This window comes from Bombus huntii, chromosome 2 (assembly GCF_024542735.1).
Source record: "Bombus huntii isolate Logan2020A chromosome 2, iyBomHunt1.1, whole genome shotgun sequence".
NCBI classification, from domain to species: Eukaryota; Metazoa; Arthropoda; class Insecta; order Hymenoptera; family Apidae; genus Bombus; species Bombus huntii.
In genome coordinates this window covers 7226409-7254179 of record NC_066239.1, presented here as the reverse complement: position 1 = coordinate 7254179, position 27771 = coordinate 7226409, and the positions used below count along the sequence as shown (strand labels likewise).

General features: G+C 34.2%; 1 protein-coding gene across 1 annotated transcript; it reads left to right on the top strand.

Annotated features, from left to right (window-relative positions):
- On the top strand, positions 1-26994 carry LOC126874280 (venom allergen 3-like). The gene is made up of 6 exons (XM_050636108.1): positions 1-323; positions 9227-9397; positions 10311-10395; positions 15183-15318; positions 19595-19896; positions 24485-26994. Exons 1-6 carry the CDS (start codon positions 174-176, stop codon positions 24634-24636), a joined length of 996 nt encoding a protein of 331 aa, XP_050492065.1. The 5' UTR covers positions 1-173; the 3' UTR covers positions 24637-26994.
- Positions 26995-27771: the final 777 nt, after the last annotated feature.

Sequence of the window (27771 nt, the reverse complement as noted above, 5' to 3'; positions counted from 1 at the left end):
ATATTATCCTCCGCCGTGGGCCGGCTTGTCACTGTTTCATTGGAAAATCGATTCGGAAAACATCACCATGGGGTGAAGGTAGCAGCGAGATTACCCGGACAGCAGTGAAACGCAAAAGATAAAACGTCGCGACGAATTTTCGGCCGTTGAAAGCCACGACAAGAACCGGCGGAATGACAGGTCATATCTCGTTCTGCTTCTTATTGTTCTTAACGGGCTGCTATGATTGCATACTACCGAGAACAATATCATCGTTCTCAGTGGGCCACGAAGACAATCCTTACTGCCGCATTTGCGCCAATCACACCATGTGCCAATTTCCGGTACGTATTTCCATGAATCGATGAACTTATTTATTAAAGTGACTTGCTGCTTAGGTATTTGTTGCATTTAGAGATATTAATCCTCTGTGCCATATTTGACTCGTTTCGGGAGAATCGTAATTTCTATCATCTTATTGTGATTGTTGATTTATATGGTTGTTGTGAGATGTTAACCTAATTATCGAGGCGAAGGTTAGTAAATTTCGATATCATGTTATGTTATGAGGTTTATTATCTCGATGTTACATTGCATCTTAATGGTATAAACGATGGCAAGTTAGTAATATAATAACATTGCCTTTAATCATAATCGATCATAAAAATAATGAACATCTCCAACTGTTAAGCTGAGGTTTCTTCAATCTCAATGTTATTTTATGTTATTACGTTAGAAGATTTATTGTACCGATCTTATGTCGAATCTTAACGTTGATACTACAAAAATGGCACAAATAACCAATTGGCGATTTTTCATAACAATAAAAATTATGTGGATGAAAATATGAATATGCGTAAAATATGTGGATGAAAGATCCCCTTTTGCCTTGTATCACTGTATTAAGAGGACCAAACAACATGGTACTTTTTATATTTTATCTCGCATTTGCATTTCTCTGGTACTTGCAAATCTCATGTTTTAATCGTCGGTAGTTTTAGTGCCGATGGCAGGAATGATGTAAATAACGGTACAACGATACAAATGGTGTAAATTATATCAGGTTAATGATATAAAGACATGAATTTTAATCAATCCATCATAAATTTGAGATAGGAATAAAGTGGAATGTAATTATTGGAGCAGTTAAATCATCTTTATTGCGATACTTTCACATTTACGCAATGCCTATGCTGTTTGTTCTATCGATGAAATTTTTAATTAATGCAGCAAATATTAATCAGTCCGAGCAAACGTGATACAACATGATTTTGTTCATTTAATTAACCGATACAGCGAGTCAGAAAACGCTGAGTAAGATTATTGGTCATTAATCATCCATTGTTTACTCCCCATTGAATCTTCATTAAATCCACAATTTATCAAGTGCGATGTATCGGTAAACTATAAAAATTGTTTAAACGCATGCAAGTGCATAAAGAATGATCAATATTGAACCATAAAACAGAGTACATAATCCATCGTAGACGTTATTATCGCCGAAATCATATGAAATACGTTGCGTAGAGATCCGCGACAGCCCAGAAATACGACTACCGTATTAAAAATTTGGAAAAGCATTTAAAGGTTACATGACATTTTGAAGAAGCTGTGTGCGGTTAAAATTTGATTCAAAGAAACGAACGTCTCGTACGTATCGCCCTAATGCAATCTTCTTTACGACAATCTTTTAAACTAAAATACTGTAAAGTAAACTCTATGTTTTAGGATATTTCGTTTTAAATAGGGCAACACGTCGATTTATCGTTTAAATCTTTTTCATTAATTCAGTCATTAACTCACGAAACGTAATCACACCCTCTTCCAGTATCGACTTCCGCTTGTTTTCCGTAAATATCCAACGAAATTCTTGCTTCATCGAGACGCCGCGTTCGCGATGAGCGAACGATACGCACGGAAAACGTCACCGTGACGTCGATAATAAATACGAACGCGGTCGAGGTTAGCGAATTGAGAACATAAAAATCCATCGCAAGTGCGAATTTGCGCAACAGGAAATTAGGGACGACGACACCGCTCGTTATTGTCGACCCGGTGTCACGCATACAATGAGTCTATTCTCGGCGTACATTTCCAGGCCGGAGGATCATGCCGTCACCCACGAAGAATAGCGCGAACGCATTCAGACTAAGGTTTTATAGGAAACGTGAATTCTTGAGACGGGCGTTAATTCGCGATGTCAGATACGTGGTATCATCATTCCGCGCCGGATGCACGCCGATGCTGCCTGCTTCTCGTTGATGAGCATGAAAAATACTGAAAAATACTATGAATCGTTGATTTTCTATGACAATGTAGCTTTGTATAACTTTACATTTTTGTAGTATTTTTTAACGCCCCTTTGTGAAAAAATTTCGAAGTGTACCAATTAGCAAATTAATATTATATTGTCTTATGGTTAAATTAAAATACGACCAGGGCTGTTTTGTAGAACTGGAACGATATTATTAGGAAAACTGTACAAGATGCAAATAACAAATTATCAGTGTTAACGAATATTTTTGCATGATGATGTCACGTCCCGCGCTGCGCACGCGCCGTAATGTAGACTAAAACTACCAATAGCGCGAGTGGGCGTTCCAATTTAAAATTTAAATAAATTTTGACAGTTTGTATAGAAACCAAATTCGAGCCTCACAACCCCCACGGAATAACCCGTCACATGACATGACGCCTCCACGGTAGACCTAAATATAAATAAGCTTAGCGACATAGAAGATAGAGAAATAATTCCTTAGTTCGGAGTAGTTAGTTCCTCAGTTCTTGGTGATTAATTCCTTGGTTCTTGGCGATCAGTTCCCCAATTCTTGGCAAGTAACTTCCTTGTTCATAGCGATTAGTTCTCAATTCCTTTAGCTCTTAATTTCTCAGTTCCTTTGCCTTTCAATTCTTTAGTTCCTTAGCTTTTCAGCTCTTAGTTCCTTTAGCTCTTAGTTTTTTGCTCTCAGTTCTTAAGTTCTTTAGTCCTTTAGTTCTTTAGATTTTAGTTCTTTCTTTCATTAGTTCCCAGTTCTTGTTAGTCTTGTTAATCGATGTGTTTGCATTTGTCAATTTGTAAATTATTGAAAATCAATCAAATTAAAATCTTGTAATTAATAAGAGTGAAAACGTATTGCGAACGATTGTAACTTCGAGTATTCGAAATCTCAACGACAATTCTGTCTGTTACGACTGTTCGCGAAGAGACGCGGTCGCTAAGAAAACGCGTCAGCGAGAGGCGTAAATTCTCGCTACGATTCGGTTAATCGACGCCGCGAATTAGTCGTTCCCCTGTTTCGGTTAAGATAACAGAGGTGGTTCAATGAATGTAACACTGTATAGTAAGTTATATATCACCGTTTATTCTAACAACTTGTAAAGAAGACAGTTACGTTGGTGCGTATATATAAGACGAGTGAGTGACTGATTTACGGGTGTATTCCCGGTCAAAGAATGTTGACTGTTCGAAGGATGTAAAATCAATGATGTTCGGAGACGATGCTGTGGCGGATGAAAGCTAAGGATGGGTGTGTCTAGCGCACGGGACCATCGGATTTGGAGACGATTTTGGCTAAGAGAGTGAGGGAAATAGGCTTCGTGTTAATTGGTTAAACGAAGGTTGGTGGACTAGGAAGGGTCTTAGCCACCCTCGAGAGAAAGTGGTTAGTGGGAGGAAAGTTGCATCATAGATGAGAAAAACTAACTTTCCCTTGTCAAGCCGTAGTAGACAATGGTCTTTAGAAATGAGTCGGAAAATAGATGTTTGTTCGGTTTGAAGGGCCTCGACTAGGAAATTCCTGAGATTTATGGAGGGTACTTGAAACTATGGTTAGCCGAAACGTGGAGTTTAATTGCCAATCGCATTAAACATCAGACAACATTACAATTTAATCTAAATTCAAAAATTAACGGCAACACAACCAAAACGAACCAAACAAAAACGTAACAATGATATAACAGCTTTGATAATAAAACAATCAAAGTTTTGCAAGGAAATTTTACTTTCTTGAAGGGAAGATTATAAACATGTAATACAGAAGTGTCTAGGTATTAACCCGCAACAAGGGAATTGTTAACGATTAACGATTAAGTAGTAAAGCAATGTTTAAACGTTTCATATATACGATGTTATTGAAAATTGTAAATAAAGTAACTTGTATATTATTTTGCAATTTACAAGTAGTATATACTAGAACAGCAGATAGGTACGTTAATTTCAAAATCAATTACATTATTATTATAAATAATTGACGTGTTACACTTAAAGGAAAGTATGCTAAAGCAAAATGCTTATTTCACATTAGTTTACTTTAAATGATATTAAAGAAGACATCAAGAGAGTCTTCCTCGTAGACAACGAATTAAAAAGCACAAGTTAAATAAAGTACAATATTTTTTTTATGCTTCAACTTCTTCAAAAAGCGAACTTATGTCACACAAAAGATTCAATTTCCTTCTAATTGTAATTTTATACGAAGACAATTCAATCTTAACGCAACTGTATTATAAAATTTCTATTTCGTGTTCCCTTAAAGTCGATCTTTGTAGATCAATAGGTCTCCATTTGCCCGACCTCTCGATTACTCGCCTTAGAATTGTAATTTTAATTAATAACAAAGGATTTCTTACATGAAAATATGATAGACAATTACAGTAATGAGCAAAATTAAATACACGGCCTCTAAAACAGTGTAACTTTTTAAAAATTCGACCAAACGAATTGATTTTTTTTCCTTTTTGAGAAGTAAGAAGGATTAGTTTACTAGATGACATGTAAAAAAGTTTTATATAAATCGCGAACTGGCCGGAACTGATAGAAGAAAGTAAAAATCGCTTTTACAACTTTTTTATCTGAGTCTGCAGTAAAGATATAAAGATGAAAGAATTTATAGATTTTAGGCTGAAAGTGACGAAAATTTTGTTTTGGATCGAACTGTGTTTAAACGAAATATTCGTAATATACTCATAATCAAACGTATTGTTTAAAATTTCATGACAGGCTCAGATAAAGACGTTATGAAATGCGAGCTTTACTATTTTCTTCGCGATTCCGCTCAATTGCAATTTTTACAAGGACTTCTTGCACGTCGACTATTAAACTAATCCTCCTAATTCTCAAGAAATAAACTCGTCATTTGATCCCATTTTAAAAAAGTTATTTTATTTTAAAGAGTGTACGTTCAGTTTCGCCCATTATTGTATACGGAAAATGTCACGGAATAAATAATAATTTACATATAATAAAAAAATAATTTACTTTCTTACTCGATAATTTTCAGTTTTTCGACGTACTTACTTGTTTCCAAATCGATTTTTCACTTTTCTTAAAATCTAATAGCTAATTTATTTCAGTAAAGAACGAGATTAAATGATCGTTACATCGATCGTAAAATTCGCTTTTCGAAAAACGAATTACCATTTCATACGCATATTCAATTATTTCATATGCACGTTCAGAGTAAAGCGCGACAAGGAGTGTCGACGTTGCTCGGCCAGTGCGAAATTTCTACCGGTTTAAATTTATGAAACGAGGAAATAACGATGTCGAGAACGCGATATATCGAAAATAAGCTGGTGGTAAAGGGTGGATACTGCATTAACGATGGCTATCAGTGTGTGCGTGTGAAATTGCGGGCCATGGAATTTCGAATAACGATGCCGCTATTCCTTAACGTTATTTGTACCAATCACGTTAACTCTCTATTTTAGCGTTTGTTGGACTTTTCTCCCCAAAATTCAACCTACTATTGGCCATATGCAATTAGAATTACGTATCACGTATATGTATTTGTAAAAATATAAAAGCGATTAATATTTAATATTTATCGTTCGAAGTACTATTATGATACATTTCTGTGAAGGCTCTTAATACCAATGTGCATTCGAATACCATATTTCGCTGTCATGTTTAATATTTTAGTTAGACTGATTTAGGTACATCTCGTATATAAATTACGCTTATGCTCGTACCGTTGAAATCGAGCTTTTGAAATATTGATATATCGGATACAGATTTCAGTTTACGCGCTCATCAATACTTTCTGACTGTTTCCGATTATGAACGCGTTTGCTAGATAGCATGCAATATATTGTGTAATTAGAGACATTGTTGTAATTGAAAGGAGTGACAAATTTCATTGAATAGCAACTTTTAAGCAAGAAAATATATCAGAAATGTACACATATCCGGAAATTTGTAATGTAGAAAAAGTAATATAAGTATAAAGTACGACTTTGCGTTCTCCTCGTTTTGCAAAAATTGAAATTAAAGTGTATATATCATTCGAATTAATCCTTCCCAAAGACTTTAACATTTTTGGTGGAAGAAGAAAAGCTCATCAATTTTTATTTTTATTTAAAAGATATACAGTTAAAAAAATATGGGTTAACTCGAACTCTTTAAAACACCTGCGCTTTAAAAGAAAACACTTGCGTCACATGAGCCGTTCGGAAACGTCTTAATTTTACTTAATGAGCATTTTCTCTACGTTTCATCGTTTCAAATCCATAGCCTGAGTTAGTTGCGTGAAACATCCTCTATATGAATGAACAATATGTTATGTATAATAACGTTTTTACGTGAACTTTCGGCCGGCCAATTCAAAAATATAGTAGATCGTATTATTAACAGGAAATTGAAATACGAAATTTATTTACATATTCGTCAAAATGAAAGATTACAAGCTGGACATTTAGAATGGTGAAAACTGATAGCATGATAGAGGCTTTTTCTCTATTCGCTCGATCAACGTTAATGCTGGAGGTAGGTGAGAAGAAACCTTTCGATTAAATGCCATTAGGTCGATCGCTTTCTGTCGTTATCGCTAATTTCCTTTTAATTCGAGCTTTCGTGGGAGTTTTAAAATTCTCTGTGATATTTTGCGCCCAATTATTTTCTAAATTCCCCGATGCCGCAACAACCAGCGCATTATCATTAATTCGTCTTGTTTCGATTAGTTGAAATATCGTCATTACTTTAGATTCTTTAAGGCGTTAGAGTATTAAATAGCCGTCTTATTTATCATTTCACACATCTAGATACAGAATAGTAATCGTTCAGAATCGAATTAAATTTATTATTTATTAAAAATAAATTTAGTATTTATTGCAATGTACAGAATTGCCTCCTATTTATTAATAATAAATCCTCCACCTGCATTTAAACATATGAAAACTGTTACTGGTACAAATGCACGTATAAATGCAAGCAGGTATAATCGAATAATTTCTGAAAATTATTTATCTATGATCTATAGCATGGCTTGTTAAAATTAGTTCCCAATTTTGCTTCAAGTACCATGTTATCAATGCCATCGTTAGTTCTCCAGCTGAAGGTACTGTGGCGGATCGGTATCAACAGGACGCTGACAGGACGAGGCATCAACGCGGCGCAACATCTCTCGGGCGATCCGCGGGTACCAACCGCCAACACTAGAGGGCTACGACGACAACGAGTCTGTCTGTCTAACTCGCTAGCGGTCGAATATACGAGCGATTGATATAAATACCTCACCTAGCGAGACTCCCTCTACGTCTAAGGCAGGGACTACCGGGCATAGCCTTACTGACGAGTCCACCGGTAGTCCCGGGACGAAACGCACCCCTCTCTCTCTCTCTTTTCATCCGTCACAGTACTACTTGAGTAACTTCAAATTGCAATCGAATTAAGATTTCATTGCTCTTCAGTTTCCAATAAAAAGTTATGTTTTTTGTTCGTTGCAACATGCAAATGTTCGTTCGAGCAACTGTTTCAGAACCCATTTGCAATCGATGGAATTACGTAAGATAGTGAATTAAAGAAACGTCGCGATATCGTTTCCGTTGATTACGATACTTTTACGATATCACACGATTGCGTTAAATAGAATGCTTTATTGGAAAAATATTTTAGTAGCAGTATCAGATCAAACTTTTCGACACGACAAGAAGTCGCCGCTATATTTAAAATTTCTATTTCTCCAGAAAATAATTATGTAGAAAATTCTTAAAACAATTTTTTACGTCGATCTTGAAACTTTTTGAATTACTCACTTTTTCTGAATCGACGGTTAATCTCTTTTTCTATATTATATTCTGTTTTTTTTCTTTTTTCTTAAATAAGTGTCTTTATTACTTAAAGTAGAAATGTATTGCAGAATATAGAATGTATAGACTATAGAATTTTATATATTGTCCGTACAAAAATATGAAAGAATATATACGTATATACTTGATGAATTAATTTAGCTAGGATGCCACACATGTATGTATTTTACGCGCATAAAACAACCAAACAAAGAACGCGTAGAACGAAAATCAAGACTGACAGAGTGAATTTCATAGCCTGCTTCTAAAAAATAGAATACCCCTGTGGGCCTGTGATAGACATAAAAAAATGCTTCTTCCTCTGCTATACATCAAAGCGAATTCGATGAAGCATCACGTCAAAGCTCTGCCTAAAGAAAGTATATGCTTCGAGTACCCTCCCACTAAATTCGATAGCACTTCGTATGAAAAGCTTAAAGAGGCTATTTTTATTGAGTACGAAATTCGCAAGTCGATAGCGCCAGTTCGAAGGAACTATGAATCCATATAAAAAGAAGGCTATTGACATTTTAATTTTATTCCAACTATTCGACCCAAACCAAATACATTTGTGTGTCCCTGATAATAATTGATCGTACTAATTGATAAATTTTTGTGTACGTTTCAGAAATTTTAATATGGAAAATGGAAATAGATCTTTTAACATTATATCAAGTAATAGAAATCGTATTTTAAAACCGTAATCTTCGTGAGAGTGAGTAGTAATATGATAGAGTCTTCATACAATATGTATGATATCTGCACTATTCTTGTACTATTGCTACACCAGTTATAGAAATTTCGGTTCATAATTTGCGTTTATTAATACAAACATCCAAGATGTATAACTAATCGGGCTTTCAAATGACAATTTCAATTAGAATGTATAAAAGCTATTTGAAACGAACAGGAAGATTAAAGCAGCGATTCAATTAACAATATCTCGTTTGTTTGTCAAACTTAAAAGACGTTCGAATGACGTAAAATTGTTAAAGACAAAGCAACAAGAAACAAAGATATTGGAAAAAATATGATTATAAGAAATAATGAAAGAAATGATCAAAGAGAATAACTATTCCTTTCCTTTTATTAAACAGAAAATTCTACTTTCTTAATATTAAGTTAATAGTAAAACATCTAATGTCCTATCGTAAATCGAAAGTTCGATATATAATTTTCACAGCACGACACGGATGGCACCAGATGCGTGAACCTTCAGCATACTGATCTGAACGAGAAGGATATCGAGACCATACTCGACTGGCACAACGTTTATCGCAACACTGTGGCGAACGGGGACGAAGAGCGAGGAAATCCGGGCCCTCAACGTCCAGCAAAGTTCATGATGGAGCTGGTAAGATTTAGTTTGGTCCGACAAGGCATAATATATATGGCTATAAAAAGATAAGGGATAAGATTGGGACATGGTGACGACTGGCATGAACAACATTCAGGTGTTGGATGGCAACTGTAAAGAAATTTCAACCCCCTCTATAGTAGAAAAATTCCCAACTAGTCCCTTTCGACTGTTTTATTTCATAAATCTGTTCATAAACCAAAGTATATTCCACTTCGATACGCGTAAACCCAATGTAACTTATAAACTCGAGTTATAAAAACTTTATATTACAACACAAATAAAAACTGTCAATTAAACGAAAGAACAGTGAATAGCTGTCGTGGGAGAACTTTAGTCCCCCTAATACTTGATTTTCGATCGGTTTCTAAATATGCAAGTGCTATATAAAAGTCAAAAATGGTATCTCATATTTTTGTCTTCTCTTTAAATTAATTTGAGCTTCATAATTATGAGTTCAGTTATGGATATTTTATCTGTGTACTAGAAAATGGATGTATCTGTGTTTCATCACAATTAGATTTTTATGTAAATTCGTATTTTGATAAACCTAATTAAACAAATGGAATCTAAGTAGGAATCCACTGAATATCATAATAAGTACTATACGTGGAATATTTCGAATATTTTCGTATTTATAAGCATTTCTACAATTTTACATTCCCATAATACATTTACATAAATGTTCAAAAGTCTGTCGTCTAATCATAACAATTAACGGTTGAAGCTACATTTATTCTATATATATTAATAACAAACAAAATCGCAGTATGATGCATCGTATAATATCAGTAATTTCTCTCTAGTTACACAGCTATCGATTTTTTCGACCATTTCGAATAAAGAGTTAATGGACTTTTCTGTAATGATCATACTTGTCAGAATCTGATGTCGATATTTATTTTGACAGATCTGGGATGACGAACTTGCTCATATCGCGAGACGATGGGTAGTACAGTGCAACCTTCTCGAGAAAGATCAGTGCAGAGACGTTGGCAAGTAACTCCTACAGATATATTCCATTTTTCATTCCCTTTAGTCTTCCCTATCATTTTTCAATATCCACCGGTATACGTTCGAACGCGAAATTGTTCCGCCTGCAACCAGATCGATGTCAGTGCGTTTCTTCTTTTTACTTCAATTTTTCTTCTTCTTACTTACGAATCTCCCCTACCATACTGTTTTTTTTCGTCCCATGTAGTTTGTTTCGACTTCATTTCAATTTTCAACAGCAAGGCGCAAAAAGCGATAGTGGTTCTTATAAAAGAAAAATTCCATTTCGTTTATTGCCTGTCTTCGATGGGTGCACTTGATTGCTCGTTTGATTTTGTCGAGAAACAATCGACGTGCTGTAGATGCCTTCGAAATATTTGTCTGAGCTTTGATAATATATGTAGCGGCACATGAGTCAGAAGATAATTCAAATCATGTTGTTGTTTGCCTCGAAGTATCAAGATCGTTAGGATACACGTAATGTAAGAATAAATAAACTCCGGGCAAAACAATGTCTCCGCTCCGTGCAACCGTCAAACAAAGACGAATTCGAATTTTTCGACTCTCCCCCGACCAGTATAAATAAACGGACGCGATCGTGAGCGAAGCAGTTATACGAGTTATACGAGTTATCGATTAATGTCTACGAGTTATCTGCGAGCGATTATACACTGTCTTTGCGAATACGTTTGTATGAGCGACTTTGGACATTGTCTATATTTATTTATAATTTATTTAATTTATTTCAAATATATTTGACGGGTTGCAACAGCAAGTTCTCGTTACCTATTTATCAATCCTCTACAATTCCTCTACATATACATCATCGATTAAAAGCTTGGAATCATTTGTTCGGTTGCTGTAACATAAATTTGCAATTTTTTTTATTCATTTCGGAAACAGTTATATAATTTAAGAGAATAATATTACATAGACTAATTTAATTCGACAAAGCATCTTATTCTCCTTTGGTATATTTTTAAGGACAAAAAATGTATTTTAAAGTGGCTTAAAATTATTAACTTTATTTAATTAATTCTTATACTTATTTCAGTATACAGAATTTTCAAGCGTTTAACTGGTAATGCATGGAAACAATTCCTTTGTTTTACGTATTGTTTTATATCGTTCGGTATATAATTGAAACAGATTCTCTTATTTACGCTCACCGCGGAAAATATAAGTTACCTACAAAAGAAAACCGATTGAAACATGTAAAAAACTAATTATGCGTAGATATATCCTGTTAGAAAAAGCATGAGTTTGTAGAATTCCTTTTGTCCGAAAATGTTTCTAATACGTTAATGAAATTAAAAAGAAGAAAGAGGAAACCCGCTTGAAAAGATTATTTAGTTCTGTTCCGCGTAAATATTTCAGCAGTTAAAACGATAAAAATATAGCTAATTTAAAATATCGGCTTTTCATTATCAAACCAGACTCGTTGATTCAACCAATTTAAAGCAAAGTACGCAAAACGTAAAATAAACACAATAATATCAGAGTAACATCAACTTGAAATAAAACAAAGTAAAGTGAAATATGAAAGCGAATATTGCATATATAAATAAACAATTATGGTACGAAAAGAATACTAAACGTAAGAAATTAAACGGATCGTTTTATTAAACAAAAAACAAAAAAAAAAAAGAAAAGGAAAAGATATCAAAGGTATACAAGATAAAAGATATACAAGATATTATTAAAAGGTAAATATGTATTAGAGCAATAAAATAATTAAGAAAATATTGTATTACATAATACAACAGTAAAATAATAATGCAACAAGAAAAATATACATATGAGGGGCCCAGTCAAATGGCAATGTTCCATTCTTTTTTATACTGAATATGTAGTTGTTTTGTATATTTGAGCCTTTATAAGTACAGTAGAACCTCCATTATTCGAACATCGATTATTCGAACATCGATTATTCGAACATCGATTATTCGAACATCGATTATTCGAACATCGATTATTCGAACATCGATTATTCGAACGTCCGATTATCTGAACATTGCATCGGTAAACATTGTACACATATTTTTGTCGATGAGAAACAAGCTAGTATATTGTCTGTATTGCCGATATATTGTCAGTTGATTTTTATATTGCACGCTAATATATCAAAACATAAGCGTACCGTTTTCACTTCAGGGGAGACGTGAAATAGTGACTCGATTAGGCAGTGGTGAAACACTAAGTGAAATAGCAGTGGTTTGCGGAATTAGTAAATTAACAATTTGTGACATTAAAAGATCAAAGTGTGAAATCTTGAAGAAGACGACATTTCCACAAATGATACTCCTGCGAAACTATTAACTTTAAAAAAAGATATGAGATTTTGCAGCTCACAAGGATTGGGAAAACAATGATGAATAAAACTTACGTATATAATTCTTGTAATATGTAACAAATTATAATTTTTCACGTAGAATGTAGTTAAATACGAGTCGTTCGATTATATGAAAAATTCGATTATCCGATCATCCTGAACGAAGTTAGTTTGGATAATCGAGCTTCTACTGTATTTGTAATAACGTTTGACAATGAAAGAATAACATTCGATAGCGAAAACTTAAACATCGCACACAATCTTTCCAAATTAAAGATTTTATCAGTTTTTTCTGATTTTTTCGTATAATAGAAAAATATTCAAGTGTAACCCTCGATATATCACGGCACGTGACATTCAAACCCCCTGGTGCGTTCTGGATTGCGTAACGCGAGTTTATAATTGAGATCTTGCGAACTATCAACAGGATTCCAGCGAATAAGCCGGTAGAGTTACCTCCGGATGAAAAAATCCGAAAGATTGAAATCCGAGGAGCATATGGGTCATGCAGTTGGCTCTCTTTTATCAATTCAATGACCAGAATACCTTTTATTAAAACAGTCTGGGGTATGAGACTGAAAACCGGAGGTCAGTCATACGTGAACCAGATCTAACTAATTTTTAAAGTAAGGTAGTTTATTTGTGGCAGCGATTCTGCCCGCAAGAAATATATAACAATTATATTATTCTATATTATATTTACGCCGCATATATTTTTAATCACTGTTTATAATATCGATTATTGATATTATGTTAATACTATTTATTAATAACAAAATTAATATTTATCAGCATGAATGTTATTATTAATTGATTAGTAGAGTCATAGTACCCGTAATTTAGTTCATATAATATTTAACACACTAATACATAATCCGATATTTAAGTATGTTTGTCGCATTAATTTATGAAGCTATTCATGTGGTTTCACAAATTCCCAGGATTGCAGGTCTGTTGCTAACAACAAATTTCAACACAGCTTCTTTTAACAACCGTTATTCGATTATTTTGGCATTTTGATGCATAAATCTGAAGTATTTACATTTGCTGGTAACAAATGAATTCTTTTAGCGTAACAATATTTCCAACAGATGAAAAACATTGAATAAGATCGAAGTTACCGATGTTACTAGTATCATTAAATATTCCATTGCTGATTCCACGATCGTCGCGTTCAACTTTAAATTAACTTGGATTCAGGGAAATAAAATTTACACCGATCGAAGTATGCATACGTTTAATACTTACACGTGCATTTAAAATTTGAATACAAAAAATAGGGCTCTACTGGAATTTTATCAATAAAGCAGAAATTTCCCTCTATTTTCACTGAATGAATTTATACTTGTTCGGAAAAATATCGACGAACAACATAGTTTTAGCAAAACATATACAATATGCACGCATGACGAAGGGGAAAAGCAAAAAAAGACGAATCAAATGGATCTACCCGACTAAGGAATTTAATTGATTCAGTTGTAACCACGTTTCTATTTCATTATGTTAAGATAACAAAATTAAAATTAACTCGAACATAATACTCGAACTTACTGTTTTTACACTGAAAACAAAATCCAACTTCGAAAATCTACTTTCATAATTCAGAAATCCCGCTCTGTCAAATACCTTGGTCTTCTTTTGGACAACAAACTAAACCGAAAAATATATATTCAAGAGAAAATCAAATAAAAACTGACAGGAAAACTATGAACTGGCTCATGACCAGCAATTCCAAACTGAATACAAACAGTAAACTATAAATTTACAAATTACCGATCCCATGTGGTCATATTGAATTCAAATTTGAGGCATGGCTGCCAAATTCCGTATTAAAAAAAAAAAAAAAAAAAAAAAAAATAGAAAATCTACAATCGGTTCTACTAAGAACTACGTTAAATGTACCGTGGTATATATGAGACGATGACATAAGGAAGATACTAAAAATCCTAACAGTGGAATAGGAAATTAGAAGATATTCGGAATCATATGAACACAGATTAAACAGGCTACAAAAATCAATTTGACAAAAGTTGTTACTCAGGTTTCTAAGAAACTTCAAAGGAAACACCGTTTACATCTATTTACACCTAATGATTAATAATTGATAATCGATACCGATACAACATTAACTTTCACTCTGACGATTAGTATTATAACGATAAGTACCACCATAGAATAAATGCAAGTAATTACAAGCATACAATTAGAAACGTTTGAATAAAGGAACATCCGAAGAAAAAGAATTTCATTATGTTATTTCATCGATTTGAACAATTTGTTGTTAACGAGCCATGTCTCGGTACAGTGTTAATGACATTTCGAAATGTTTCGTATAACTGCATATACATAAAATGTTTCTAGGAGTGTCAGAATACTTTCGTGAGCCACTTCGTATCATTCAATCGTTTGGAACCTAAAATTACAGGTGATAACAATCCGGGTGTCTATCTTTTGTAGAACGATTCGGAGTGTGGCAGAACGTGCACGTACTCGACATGTACAGCGTAGGAAACACGACGTCCACCGCGAGGATTCGCTTTCATATTCAATCATGGTACGACGAAGTAGAAGACTTCGATTCTGCGGAATTCGGGTAAGCTCTTTGCGCGCGTTTTCGTACGGATTTTAAGGCAGCGTCATTTTTCCTCTTCTTTCTTTTCTTTTCTTTTTTCTTTCCTTTTTTCTTTTTTTTTTGTTTTTTAAGTTCTCTTTTTCAATCTACCCTTTTGCACGAGCGTGCGAGGATGAACTTCAGCAGAGAGATCTGGTGTGAAAGGCGTTATTCGAAAAGAATAAAAGTGAGCGCGTAGCCGTGCTCCGCACCGATTCTGTGTATCGTGTTAAATTGAATTTCATTTGTATGGTAGTCTTTCAGTTTTTTGAGATTGGGAGGATTGTTGTATAGTTCAGGTTGCTGAGTTTAATTGTTCTATTGTGGCTGGTTTAACAAGACACAGTAATTGAATCGGTGAGATTGGGAACAAACAAGTTTTTTTGGAGGGGGCGGGGGGGGGGGGGTCGAATTATTCGCTGAATCATATTTTTCGCCTGTAAATTAGTGCGGAATTATACGTCACTAATACGTTAAATGAGTGCATATAAGCCAAAAATGTGTACATGTGTATGTGATAAAATAGGAAAAGTGATTCGTAAGAAACGTTATAAGTTATATTTGTTTCTGAAAAGTGACTTGTAATGTTTTTAATTCAATTGCGGGGAACATGAGGGGGAAAGCGAAGATTTGGAACGTGGCAACGTAGTTAATTCGAAATCGATTTATTCTTTAGGAAGGCTGTGGAACTAATTCTTTTCCATATATATACATTTTAATCTGTCTATTGTATGGAAACAAAAATATGACTCCCCAACGGTACCTTAATACTAGAAATACTACAATACTTAATATTACAAGTTAAAACAAAATGTTTTTTTACATAACAATATAGCGAATAAGATTTGAATTCCACTTCGCTTTCTTTCTTAATAGTACATCAATGAATCTTTGATTCTGTGAGAATATTTAAAAATAATCGCCAATATTTTGCTATTCGTTTCTGTTACTATTTATTATAATTTGCAGGCTATGGGTTTTTATACAAATTCATATTTTTATGAACAGAATCAAATAAATTGGATCCTAATAAATGTCTTCTTCTTTTAGATATTTTAAGGGTCATTTTATTCTGAATGATTGAATACTTTATTTTTATACATAATTTAAATCAGTTATAAAATTTCATTCATGAGATATAAAATCTTGATGAGTTACTTCCTTCAGTCACTATTTCTTTTATAGAAAGGAATGATTCGAACGATGGAAGAGAAATTGACGGAATAATTGGAACGGCGCCAAAGATTGCCAACGATCTTGTTTCCCTTTTCATTCCTTCTGTAGGGCATTGAAGTATCGAAATAGTTTGTTGTTCAGAAATATTGATGCGGATTTTATTGGCCCCTATGGAATGACTAAAATCCTGAAAGTCTGCAAATACCCTGATATGAAAAATTGATACAGGAGTAATTTGATCTCGACGATAATAAGTCATGTCATGGTTTAGGATTACAGGAAGTGCTTGAAACAAAGCCTTCAGATCAAATAGCCATGAACCTAAATAGAAGATTAACAAATTGAAAATCCAGATATCTAATTGGGTAGACTAGAATAGATTTATTAATTATAGATTATAATTAGATTATAATTAATCTAAAACTAATCGATAACAAACTTGCAATAATTAAAAGAAAATTCAACCTATAGATACATTCTTATGAGGCAAAGGTACTTGTACAAATTATTTACAAATACGCGTACACTCAAGATTTTAGGTACACAATTTTGTACAAAAACATCCCGTATTTTGAATTGTAACAAAAGCTTTCCCATATTGATGATGCAGGGATGTTATTTAATTGTGAAATTATATTAAAAAGTGGTGTTCGAATAGATATCTTTTTTCGGTTTTGTAGCATTAAGCGGCTTTCACAAACATATTCACGGTGATTTACCACAGGCAAACGATTGACAGATAAGTACGAATCGTATGTAATTTAACAAGATAGATAGGATTTGATTAAAAACGTAAAAAAAGCGAGAAATACCGCCAGAAAAGCAAATGAAAAAATGGATATGCATTAATCACATCGGCGCGACTTTATCACGACGTAAACTCGTTATTTGCATTAACGGCGGTTCGACACGCAAAAAATAAAAAGGACGAAATGAACGTAGCTTTATGATTTCGTTGTCGTTTGTGACATAATGTTTATTTTTATATTGTTAATGAAACTAATCTGCCGAATATTGGGAAACAAAGGATATTTTCCGCTGACGGAAATTGCACGGAGAGAAGAATATTTCGTGAATTTTGTATTTATTGGTATCTACTACGATATTTCGATGGTATTATTATTTCATTAGAGAGTATGATATTTTATACTACATATGAGTACTACAAGTATGATATTTTCAGGATGCGCCGTGCAGTTTTGTGGCTATTCGGAGTACTTAAGCATTTATAAAACATGCTTTTTCTAGCCAACGTAAATTTTCAAAATCTTTAAAAGGATCGAAGACAGAAATTACATATGTAGCGTCATTTTATTTAATTTTATAATTAGAAGTATATTAGAAAAGAATGGCAAAATATATTTTTTGGAACATACACATAACGATACAATAAATAAATACTTCTTTCATTATTTTATTTTTTATAATTTTTTCACCATTCAGTGCTCTTCCATTTCGCAATCAAGCTTGAAAATCAAAATAAAAATTACAAAATATAAATATGTAAGTATATTTCTTCATATCTTCGAATTAAATAGAAAGCAGTAAATCGCGTAGAAAAAGACAGGAATCGTCTTATGAAATACATGACATAAGCTTTTAAATGACTTTAAGGGAAAACGAGTATGACTCGTAAAATTCAATGGAATTCAATCACTTCCCTTCCATCTTCAGGAATCAACAATAAATAGCGCAGATACAAAGGGAGTCAAAAGACACAAGGCCTTTCACCGTACGTTTGTCGTGTGATAATACCTCGTGTATACGCGAGCCTGTGTACGTGTGAATGTGCACTCAAGTCACGTGAAAATCCACACGTATTGTCATTCTGCACAGCATGCAATAGCCTAAGTTGAATTGATCGAAACGACTTTTATCTGCCAAGGCTTTCACTTTGTAAGTGGAACTGGTCGATGCAGCGTGTGGAGACACTTTTAACTTGTCTTTGAATTTAGCAGAAGGTTTACATTGCCTCTTTCTCTAGCCCTTTCCTTAACTTTCCACTCTGTCTTTGCGTGTTTTATCCCAACTGTCTATGTACGACAGACGCATTTCGCTTACATCGAATCGACGTTGCCTAGGAAAACACCGAAACATCGAGCTTTCATCGTCGATCTTAATGAAAATCCTCTGTATTACGGTTTGTATAATAATCTGTACTACAGTGGTAGTAGATTGAAATTTTCAAATCGCATCGTTAATATCGTTTTGCTGAATTTGCTTAATTTCTGATTGATTAAATTATTTTCTTAATTCTAATATGCTTCAGTGAGACATAATTATCGTAGACTCTCGATAATTATTATTAGACTATTGATAGATTCTGTTTAATTCCAAGTGTCAAAACTAATGCATATGCATGTATCGGTTTTAATTGGTCCATTTAATCATATATGTTGGTACAGTAATGAATCAATTTTAGTCAAATTTGATTGATCAAACTAAACGGAAATGGATAAATAGAATCATATCGAATGACATCGAGCATACAGTAATAAATGGTATAAAATAAATTTGTCGGTGGCAAATTTGTGCAATGTTAGGAATAATTATAAACAATTTTCAAAATTAGGTGTCTCTACAAGCGAATTTTAGTAGCAGTTTCAACGTGTCGTATATTTATTACATAGGCTATTAAAAATCCAGAACAATACGTAGCTATCACCTTCAGTTTTATTATACGTATCGCATGACGTACAAAGTATTACATTTTTCCATAACTGTTCAAATTTTATTTATTGGGATGGCTCATTAAATACCAAGCCCAGTGTCAAATGGAGCTATGACTTTTTCCAATTTGAATATCATACAATGTTATCAACCTTCGCATATAAAATTTCACACCTCATACACATCATATATATATATATTGTCACCATTTTAAGATTCTCAACCGAAGGGCTCAATAAGTATTGTCAATGCGATATTGTCAATATTTACTGATGAATCGCATTTTCGTTGAGAACCATGAAATATTGACAATAGTATCGATTGTCTCAGAGCACCACAACCACCTCATCTTACATTGCAGTTTCTATGCTTCTCTCTCAAAACCTCCTCATTTACAATCCCTCGATTTCAGATTGGTGAATTTCGCAGCGCGGAGCAACCTGTCTTACATTCCGTTCGCGTCGTCTACAATTAGGCAGATCGGTTGCGGTCGTGCAATTTACACGGGCAGGTCCGGGCAATCGACAAGCAGTAGCACAGACACGCCAATAGCCGGCCGTACAATGGCAGTTGGATTCGGGGATCGCGTAGAGGCCCTCGTGTGCAATTACGGCCCACTCGATCGGAACACTGCAAGAGAACTGTACGAAGATGGTATGCCGGCTCTTTGTCCATCGGGGACGATCCGCAGCTCACGATACCGAGCCCTCTGTCGTAAGTGTTTCCTCGTAGAGATGTTCCCGCCGCGGAACTCGCGCGATCGTTGTCACTTCCTTTCTCTTCTCTCTGTCCTCTCCCTCGCTATGTCTGCATACAGCGCTTGTTAGCTATTTCCTTGAATGACGATTCTTGCGACGACGCGACTACGCGACATTAGAATTGTTTTCATGGAGTATTCGGATTGCTGGTCTCACGGGAGACTGGCTTCAGGTTATTCGATATATACGGAGTGGGCTAGTTCTGCTGCCGCAAGCTAACAGGAAACATAAGACACGATACGTACAATCATCATTAAAAGTCTATGCAACAATTTGCCACAACAAGAACAATGTGAAATGTTTTCGTTATCGTAAATAACGGCATATTTAGGCTGCGTGCGCGTTGGTGACAATTCGTCACGCTCCCGCTCGCATCAACCGCAAATTCAATTGTTTCTTTCTCCAATAAGCAGTTAAATGCTAGTCTTGCAATCGTCAAATGCGCGTTTATATACATGTAAACGAATGTCCTTTTCGTAAACGACGAAAATATCGCGCGACAAATTGTCACTAGTGCGCGCGTAGTCTTTGCGATATCGAAATGGTCGAGGATGAGAAAAGATGTCGTAGGGTAAGATTAAATAAGGGATTTAATGGTAAAACGGGGCAAGTAGATCTTTCCAGGTAGATTGCAGAAAATTGCTGCGACAAGCTACAAAGGCTATGCAAAGCATTTTTGTAATATCGACAGTTATTTCCCAATGAAGAAGTTTTTTATGAGATTTTATATTTCACTTTCGTGGAATTAGATAACCAAGTGAAGGCACTTCTAAATCATACGAAATTTAATATACTTGAACATAATTAATTAGTAGGTATATAAAAGACACTTTCTTCCGACACTGTATCCGAACTCAGTATGCAACTACGATTTAATAAATAATTTCGATATATTATGTATAGATTTCATAAACATTTTAGTGAATCAAAATAGTCTGCCGATTCCATGAGGTTACAAGTGTGACTCTTAATTAATTTGATTAACTTGCCATTAGTTTCCAATATTCATTTATACTATATATATTTTAACGCTATTTATGTACAGTTCTACAGTGTTTACGCATCGATACTATGTAAGATATACAGAACGGAATGTAATACTATTGACACTTCAATTGTTTAAAAATGTAGCAACCATGCCTATCAAATTGCCGCTTATCAAGTTTCATAGAATAACACGAATTGATTTTTAGCAGATCTCACGCGAAAATAATAAGGCTAATTCAAGAATAAGATCGATTTGTTCGGTATTCGCATGTTAGTAGGACAAGACTGAAGTTGTATCGAAATAGTGTTTCACTTTGCTTCATTGATCAAGTCTATCTTTATTTGCTACATTATTTTTCAATGACTGCGAGAAAACGAGAACGATGTTGTTTTTGTCGAAATCTTAATATAACACGGGAAATTGCAATTACGGTCTGCTCTTAAAATACTTCACAAGGTAGCAGGTAACTATGATGAAAGTTTTGTTAAAATAACAAAATAAAAGTGTAAACCGTCAATCGGCGAAAGAAAGACTGATTTTCTACGTTCAATTTAGTAGAAAACGGTCATAGTGAAATATACATTGTAAATATTGAAATGCAACTCTGTCAAAGAATGAAATGCAGCCACTAGTTTGTACGTTATTTGTTTCTTCTTTTATTGCGTGCAAAACATCGATTTTTCATACGCTGAAATATAATGGACAAAAGGATATTTTGCATAGTATTGCTTTGTTTGAAAAACGTTTGTCGGATTCTATTTAAAAAATTATTTAGTTTGTTTATTTGTAGCAAAAGCTACTTTTAGGAAATTTATCTATAAAAAAGCAAATATTTGGCGTCGCGACTGATAAAATACATTTTTCAGCTTTTAAAGAATATCCTTACTTCCTCTATTTTTCTCCGTTGCCTATTTTATTCTTCACAAAAGTATGTTATTTCTTTGCAATTTCGACGATGTCTGAACGATTCGTAAAATCCGACGTTCGAGCGACTGTAAGAGCCACGAAACTATTACCTCTGATTGCGAGATATAGGTACTTGAAGTTGCAGAACATTTCTATAAGTAGATATAGAAGGGGCAGGCTGAACATTAAGGGAGCGTCTCTACAATCTTATTCAGCATTCTGCTCCGGTACTGCTGAATCCTCCAGAGTTTCCCGAAAACGTACCTAGTTCCCTCGAAAATTTTCACTTCTGTTTGAAACTGAACTTAGAACGAATGAACAGCAATAAAACCGTGACGCTATTACCATTTTCAATCGAGTTACTTAAATCGATATCTTCTTATTTTCGCCATTATTCGTTTAGATATCATTCAAATAATTCCTTACTAAAAATACGAATCATAAAGTGTTAAAATTTTACATGATATATCACTAACAATAATATGAAAATATTACGACAGGAAGAATATCAGCAGGAGAGTAACGAATCACAAAACGTATCTCCGAAAACAAAATTTCATTTCCCATAAGCTTATACTAGCGTGAAATATTGTATGCGAAGATCTTTCTTCTTATCGCATAAAATTATTTTCCAATAATTCAACAAGACGTTTCCTTTTGAGTTGAATAAAATTATACACAAGTGTTTACGTTAATTGCTAAACGTATTATTCTTAATTACCTTATCTTTCGTTTTCAAATTTTTCCTTCGTGCGTGGAACATTCTGAAAGAGAGCGAGACCCAAGAAAAGCAAAAAAACGTAAAGTTACGCTATAAAAAAACTATAATAGCATCTTTCCCTGGAGTGTTGTTACAATTGGAAAAAGCAATAATCATAGCAAGACAAACCTCGTTACACTGTTCGACTTTTTCTTCGCTGAAATTGCGTGACTCGTTCCGTGCACAACCTTCTTTATTCCTCGCGAAATCTTTTCCTCGCCTTTCATCGCGATTCGACCACCGTCAATCAAATAATACACATAACGAGGATAAAAATTAATACGTTACAATGGAACGATCGTGACACAGCGTTCGTGATTTCGGGTTAGTCGTATGATTCTCGTTACGAAAATTACTTGATCGTTTCTCAGTCGATTACGTATTCCAAGGGAAAGAAAATCTAAAATCCGTCGATGGAAACCAGGGCCGGATGAAAGTTTTTGAGGCCTGGGATCATTGATCCAGCCGAGGCCCCCTTTATAGAAAATTCGGAGGCGGGAATTAAAATGTGTATACATATATATCGATTAGACATTATAAGAAGTATTCTTTGCTAATCTACAGCAAAATTAAATAAATTTACGTAAATATGGAATGAAATTTATTGTATAATATGTCATATTCAAAACTTTTTACTATGCATTATCAAAAGACAGCTGCTTTCTTTTAATTTTTTAAATTTTTAAATTTGAGATGAGCGAGTGAATTTCTTGTTATTGGTGTAAAGTGAAATTTTTCTTGAACAGCGGTGTCTACAAAAATGTAGAAGGCTTCGGGGCTGTAACTCCTTTTAGTCCTCCCTCTTAATTCGTTCCTGATGGAAACGTCGCCAAAGTTTTTAGCGGACAAAATTAATCCATTCGTCATTTAGTTTGGTTTCTTACCTGGTTCCAAACAGTACGCGTCTTATGACAGCGAAAGAATTATATTAACTGCGCAAATAGCCATTTGATAATATTCATCCGCGCTTCCGCGTTAAGGAATCAATGTATCCCGATATTAATTAAACTGTAACTGTCATTTCTGTCGTCTCGTGCGAATGACAAGTTCCCTATGGTTATTCGTTTTCTATTCGAACATTCGAGACTCGAAGCCAAGAAGTACAGTAAAAGATATTTAGTCCTAATAGAACAAAATATAGATTTAACATTTAATAAAGAAATATATTTTTAACGCATGAAAAAAGAATTTTATTGCTATCGATAATAGTTAACCATACATTTATAACGTGTTTGAAAAGTTGCGTTATTTACTCAAATTACCAGGTATTGTGTAATTGTCTCATAACTGTAACCCTTCCAATTGCATATGGAACGAAAGATTTCGTATTTCGACGAGTTCAGTAATTGTAATGTTACCTAAAAGACCAGTCGGAACAAACACGTCGAAACGCAAAGAAAAAAGAAGTACGTGCAAATATTTTGTGCAGCCACCGTAAGTATCAAACATCAATCTTCGTGGCAACATTACGTCGTAAGCAAATAAATCTCACCCAGCTCGGCTATTTCCTCGCGAGTCGACATTTTCCCTCTTCCATGCCATCGAAAAGCAAACAAGAAAACCGACATATCGCGTGACTCGTTCCGTATACGAAAACAACAATCTACTATACCGATCGAAAATTCCTTCAAAGAACGCGTACATACACGTTATATACATAGAACGATGTAGCCGCGTTGATCGCGAAATTGCGCATGGATTTCAGTTATCTTTCCAATTTATACCGACGAACTCGCTCGCGAGATCTCAACAAGGATAAGGTGGATGCTCGTTAAAGTTTTCCATGAGACACTGCCACTCGAATGGAGAAAGAAAGAGACAGAGAGAGAGAGAGAGAGAGAGAGACAAAGATAAGAAAAAAAGAGAAGAAAAAATGATTGCCTCTATTAGAAAAGTTTCAGAAGCAGCAGTCGCAAAAGGTGCAGCACAAGATTCAACAGAAGCAAGATAAAAGGAACGATCGACCGATGAGCAACGGGGCATTCTTAATCAAATCGGCAATTTATCTTATTCAACTGGTATTATTATTGTTGTCGACGTGATCGCCCACTTATCGTCGTTCCTTGCTGTAGCACTATCAATAGACCGTATTCACCAGATAAATCGTTTTTTCTTTCTCTTCCTTCTCGTTGATTCGGTGTACAATAGCACACAGAAAGTCTTCGAACAGGTGGAATTTTTTAGGCTTATTCTTTACCAAAAAATTGAAAGAATCTTAATTGATATTGCACCAACGAACGACTCCTGATTATTGATGTTTAGTTTAGATAGTATATAGTAAAGAACGAGCGATTTAACGTATTCAAAGAGTTACGGGGGAAAATCTATCCGGTCGAAGATTTTTCCTCCGTTATTGTAGTTTGTAGAAAATTAATATTATATTATCGCATTGTATATTTGAGTAACTTTTCGTTAATTAATCTTCTTAGTGTTATTATATTAATCGCTTGACGTTGATATTCTTAAATAGTTTCTTTTCCTTGTTCGAATTTCTTATTTTCCTTGAACTTTATTTTCCATTATCATCGGTAATTATTCATTTATTCATCTGTTATCGATTTATTACTATTTATTTATTCTATTCACTTATTAGCAACTTATTTTTAGCTATTCTTATACAAATGTTCACTCGAGTAATGTTTGAATTTTCTCTCAGTTTTTTCTCACAACTGATATGTTTCAATTGCTGTACAACAAATATGTATTGTTACAAGAAACCTTTACAAGGTAATAAAACGATTTTTATCTTATAACGTAATAATGTCTGATGTCCAATCTCTGAATATTTTATAATACTCGAAAGTAAATTATAGTAACGGAAAGGAAAACTAGTTACGACTGTATAGCGCTTTTGACGGATTTCAAATTCATGGGAGTTTTGTCTTTGCATACGTCTGCAAATACTAGAAAATGGGGCAAACCAGACAGGCGTTGTAGTTGAAAGCAAACATTGCAGAACTTAATCGTTTCAAGAACGGCTAAAAACGTGATTATATTTTTCTCCAAATTTCTGAACGTATCTTGCAAATGTTACTTAATTACAATATAACGCACTAAAACGTTTCTACAAATTGCATGCCAATCACGCCGCTGCACCTAACCCAGATCTGTAAAACCTACTCACAGTACACGTAAGTACACTTCATTTCATTTAAAATGCAACAATCCTGTGATTTCCACGTCAGAAGTTTCTTCTCGTATACTTTTTATCTATTTTTATTCTCAACATGAATAGTTAATATTTCTCGTGATTACTCCCTCATATCAATTTTATAAAAATCTTACGCTAACCCCAAGAAATCTGAACCCTGTCGCCTTCATCGGTTTATTTCCGATTAAACTGTATTTCTCTACCATCAGAAAATCTGTCAAAAGGGCCGAGAAAAATATAAAATAATCAATGTTATATGCGTAACTTCTTTTTCCAATTTTACGTTGGAAGCTTCCTTTAAAACATAAGAAATCATTTTCTCGATCGAAACGAGAACGACATTATGCAGTAAGTAAATTCGATTGGATCTAATTGAAATTTCAAAAACCCATTTACGAGGCAGATTCATTTGATTACCCCTAAAACATAACTGCCCAACGATCACCGGTGTCACGACAACGACATTAATCTCCATTCGCCTTTTCATTACAGTTTAACCACTGTTTATGCCATAGTCACCGGGTCGGCTCATTAGCCGCGATAACGAGGAACGTGGATCGTAGAGCGTAGAGCGATTAGACGTGTGTTTAACGTGGACTTTTACTCGATCAATTTGCCGAGGTCCGTTACTTTTTGCCAGCTCGAAGAATTTGATCGGACGATTAAACGATCGTGATGAAGCAACATGACCGTTGGGTGCAAAAAGAAACGGATCCAGCTTGTCCAGGCGATAATTGAAAGAGACAGGCCGAAAGGAGAATCGAGCGAGACGATTGATGAATATTTCAGCGGGGATCAGGTCGAGAATTACGAGGCGAAAAAGGGAAGCTTCACGGTGGTAACGGCTGGCCGTCATCGAAGGTTTCGCGAAAGAAAAAACGAGAAAATCGATGTTCCGTAAGTGGAACGATGTCCTTGCCCGTTTTGCGTTATTTTCTTGTTTGGCCGCAACGTCGGAACGTTTCGTGGCATGTCTGTTACTTGACGCGTCGTTGAGTGGTTTATTCCATCGGTTCGGTTGCCCTTTTCTTCTTTTTTTTTTTTGGAAATGGGAGCGCTCGCGCGTATCAAATTTTGATTCCATTCTGATTTTGCAAAAATTATTTTTGCGTGCTAAGAGAACGTGAGTTTAAAACGGGATATTTTTTCGAGCGTTTCGAACGATTCCATTGGTGAAAATTCTGTTTGCATGATGATGTTTATAGAGCAATCGTTACAGATACAAATAGTATTTGATATGCATATGGACTTCGTAACTTGATCGTACACGAATGATGTTCATTACTGAAAATCGATAAATTCATCTTTGTATGTATTATGATTATAAATAGACGGCACCTATTTCTGCAAATTTATCTTTTTATGGATATAACTAAAGAAATAGAACCTAAATAAAAATTTGTTCCATTTACTAAATATAATGAATACTTTATTTGAATATTTTATACATTTTTGTACACTTAGATTTCTAATAAATGTACAAATACAAGAGGGCCTGTATAATCTTATGACAGGGAATATTTTCCCAGTTGCTACAGCAATTTATTCATCGGTCGGAATTATTTTGTTTCGAGCATTTTATTATCAAATTATCGGAAGCGACAATCAATATGTCAAACATGTTGTATAAGAAATACTATTACATTCATTTCAACAATTTGTGTATATTTAATTTCCGATTCTTTTTGAGCCCAGTATCGTATTATAAATTAATGGGAATTCGTATTCAATTAATAATTGTAATAATGGCAGATGTAACTTCTATGAATAAAATTTAATGAAATTGCCCAATTCATATAAATAACAAAATGGCATCACCTGAAGAATTCTACAATATAATATAAATTTCTCGTTCTGTATACAACACGTATGTACGTACAATATATTGAATATGATAAAACTTCATTTGCCTGAAATGTTTCCTTAAATAAAAACACGAAAAATAAATAAATCAATATTCTAACGAATGTTATAAATCGAGAAGTTAAAGGTTGTAGGATATAGATTTTTCTCTCACAATTTCATA

Coding starts and splice junctions, on each gene's coding strand:
- LOC126874280 (XM_050636108.1), top strand. CDS start 174: ATGACAGGTCATATCTCGTTCTGCTTCTTATTGTTCTTAACGGGCTGC. Junction 10,396..15,182: donor AGATCAGTGCAGAGACGTTG/GCAAGTAACTCC, acceptor TATCTTTTGTAG/AACGATTCGGAGTGTGGCAG. Junction 15,319..19,594: donor TTCGATTCTGCGGAATTCGG/GTAAGCTCTTTG, acceptor CCTCGATTTCAG/ATTGGTGAATTTCGCAGCGC.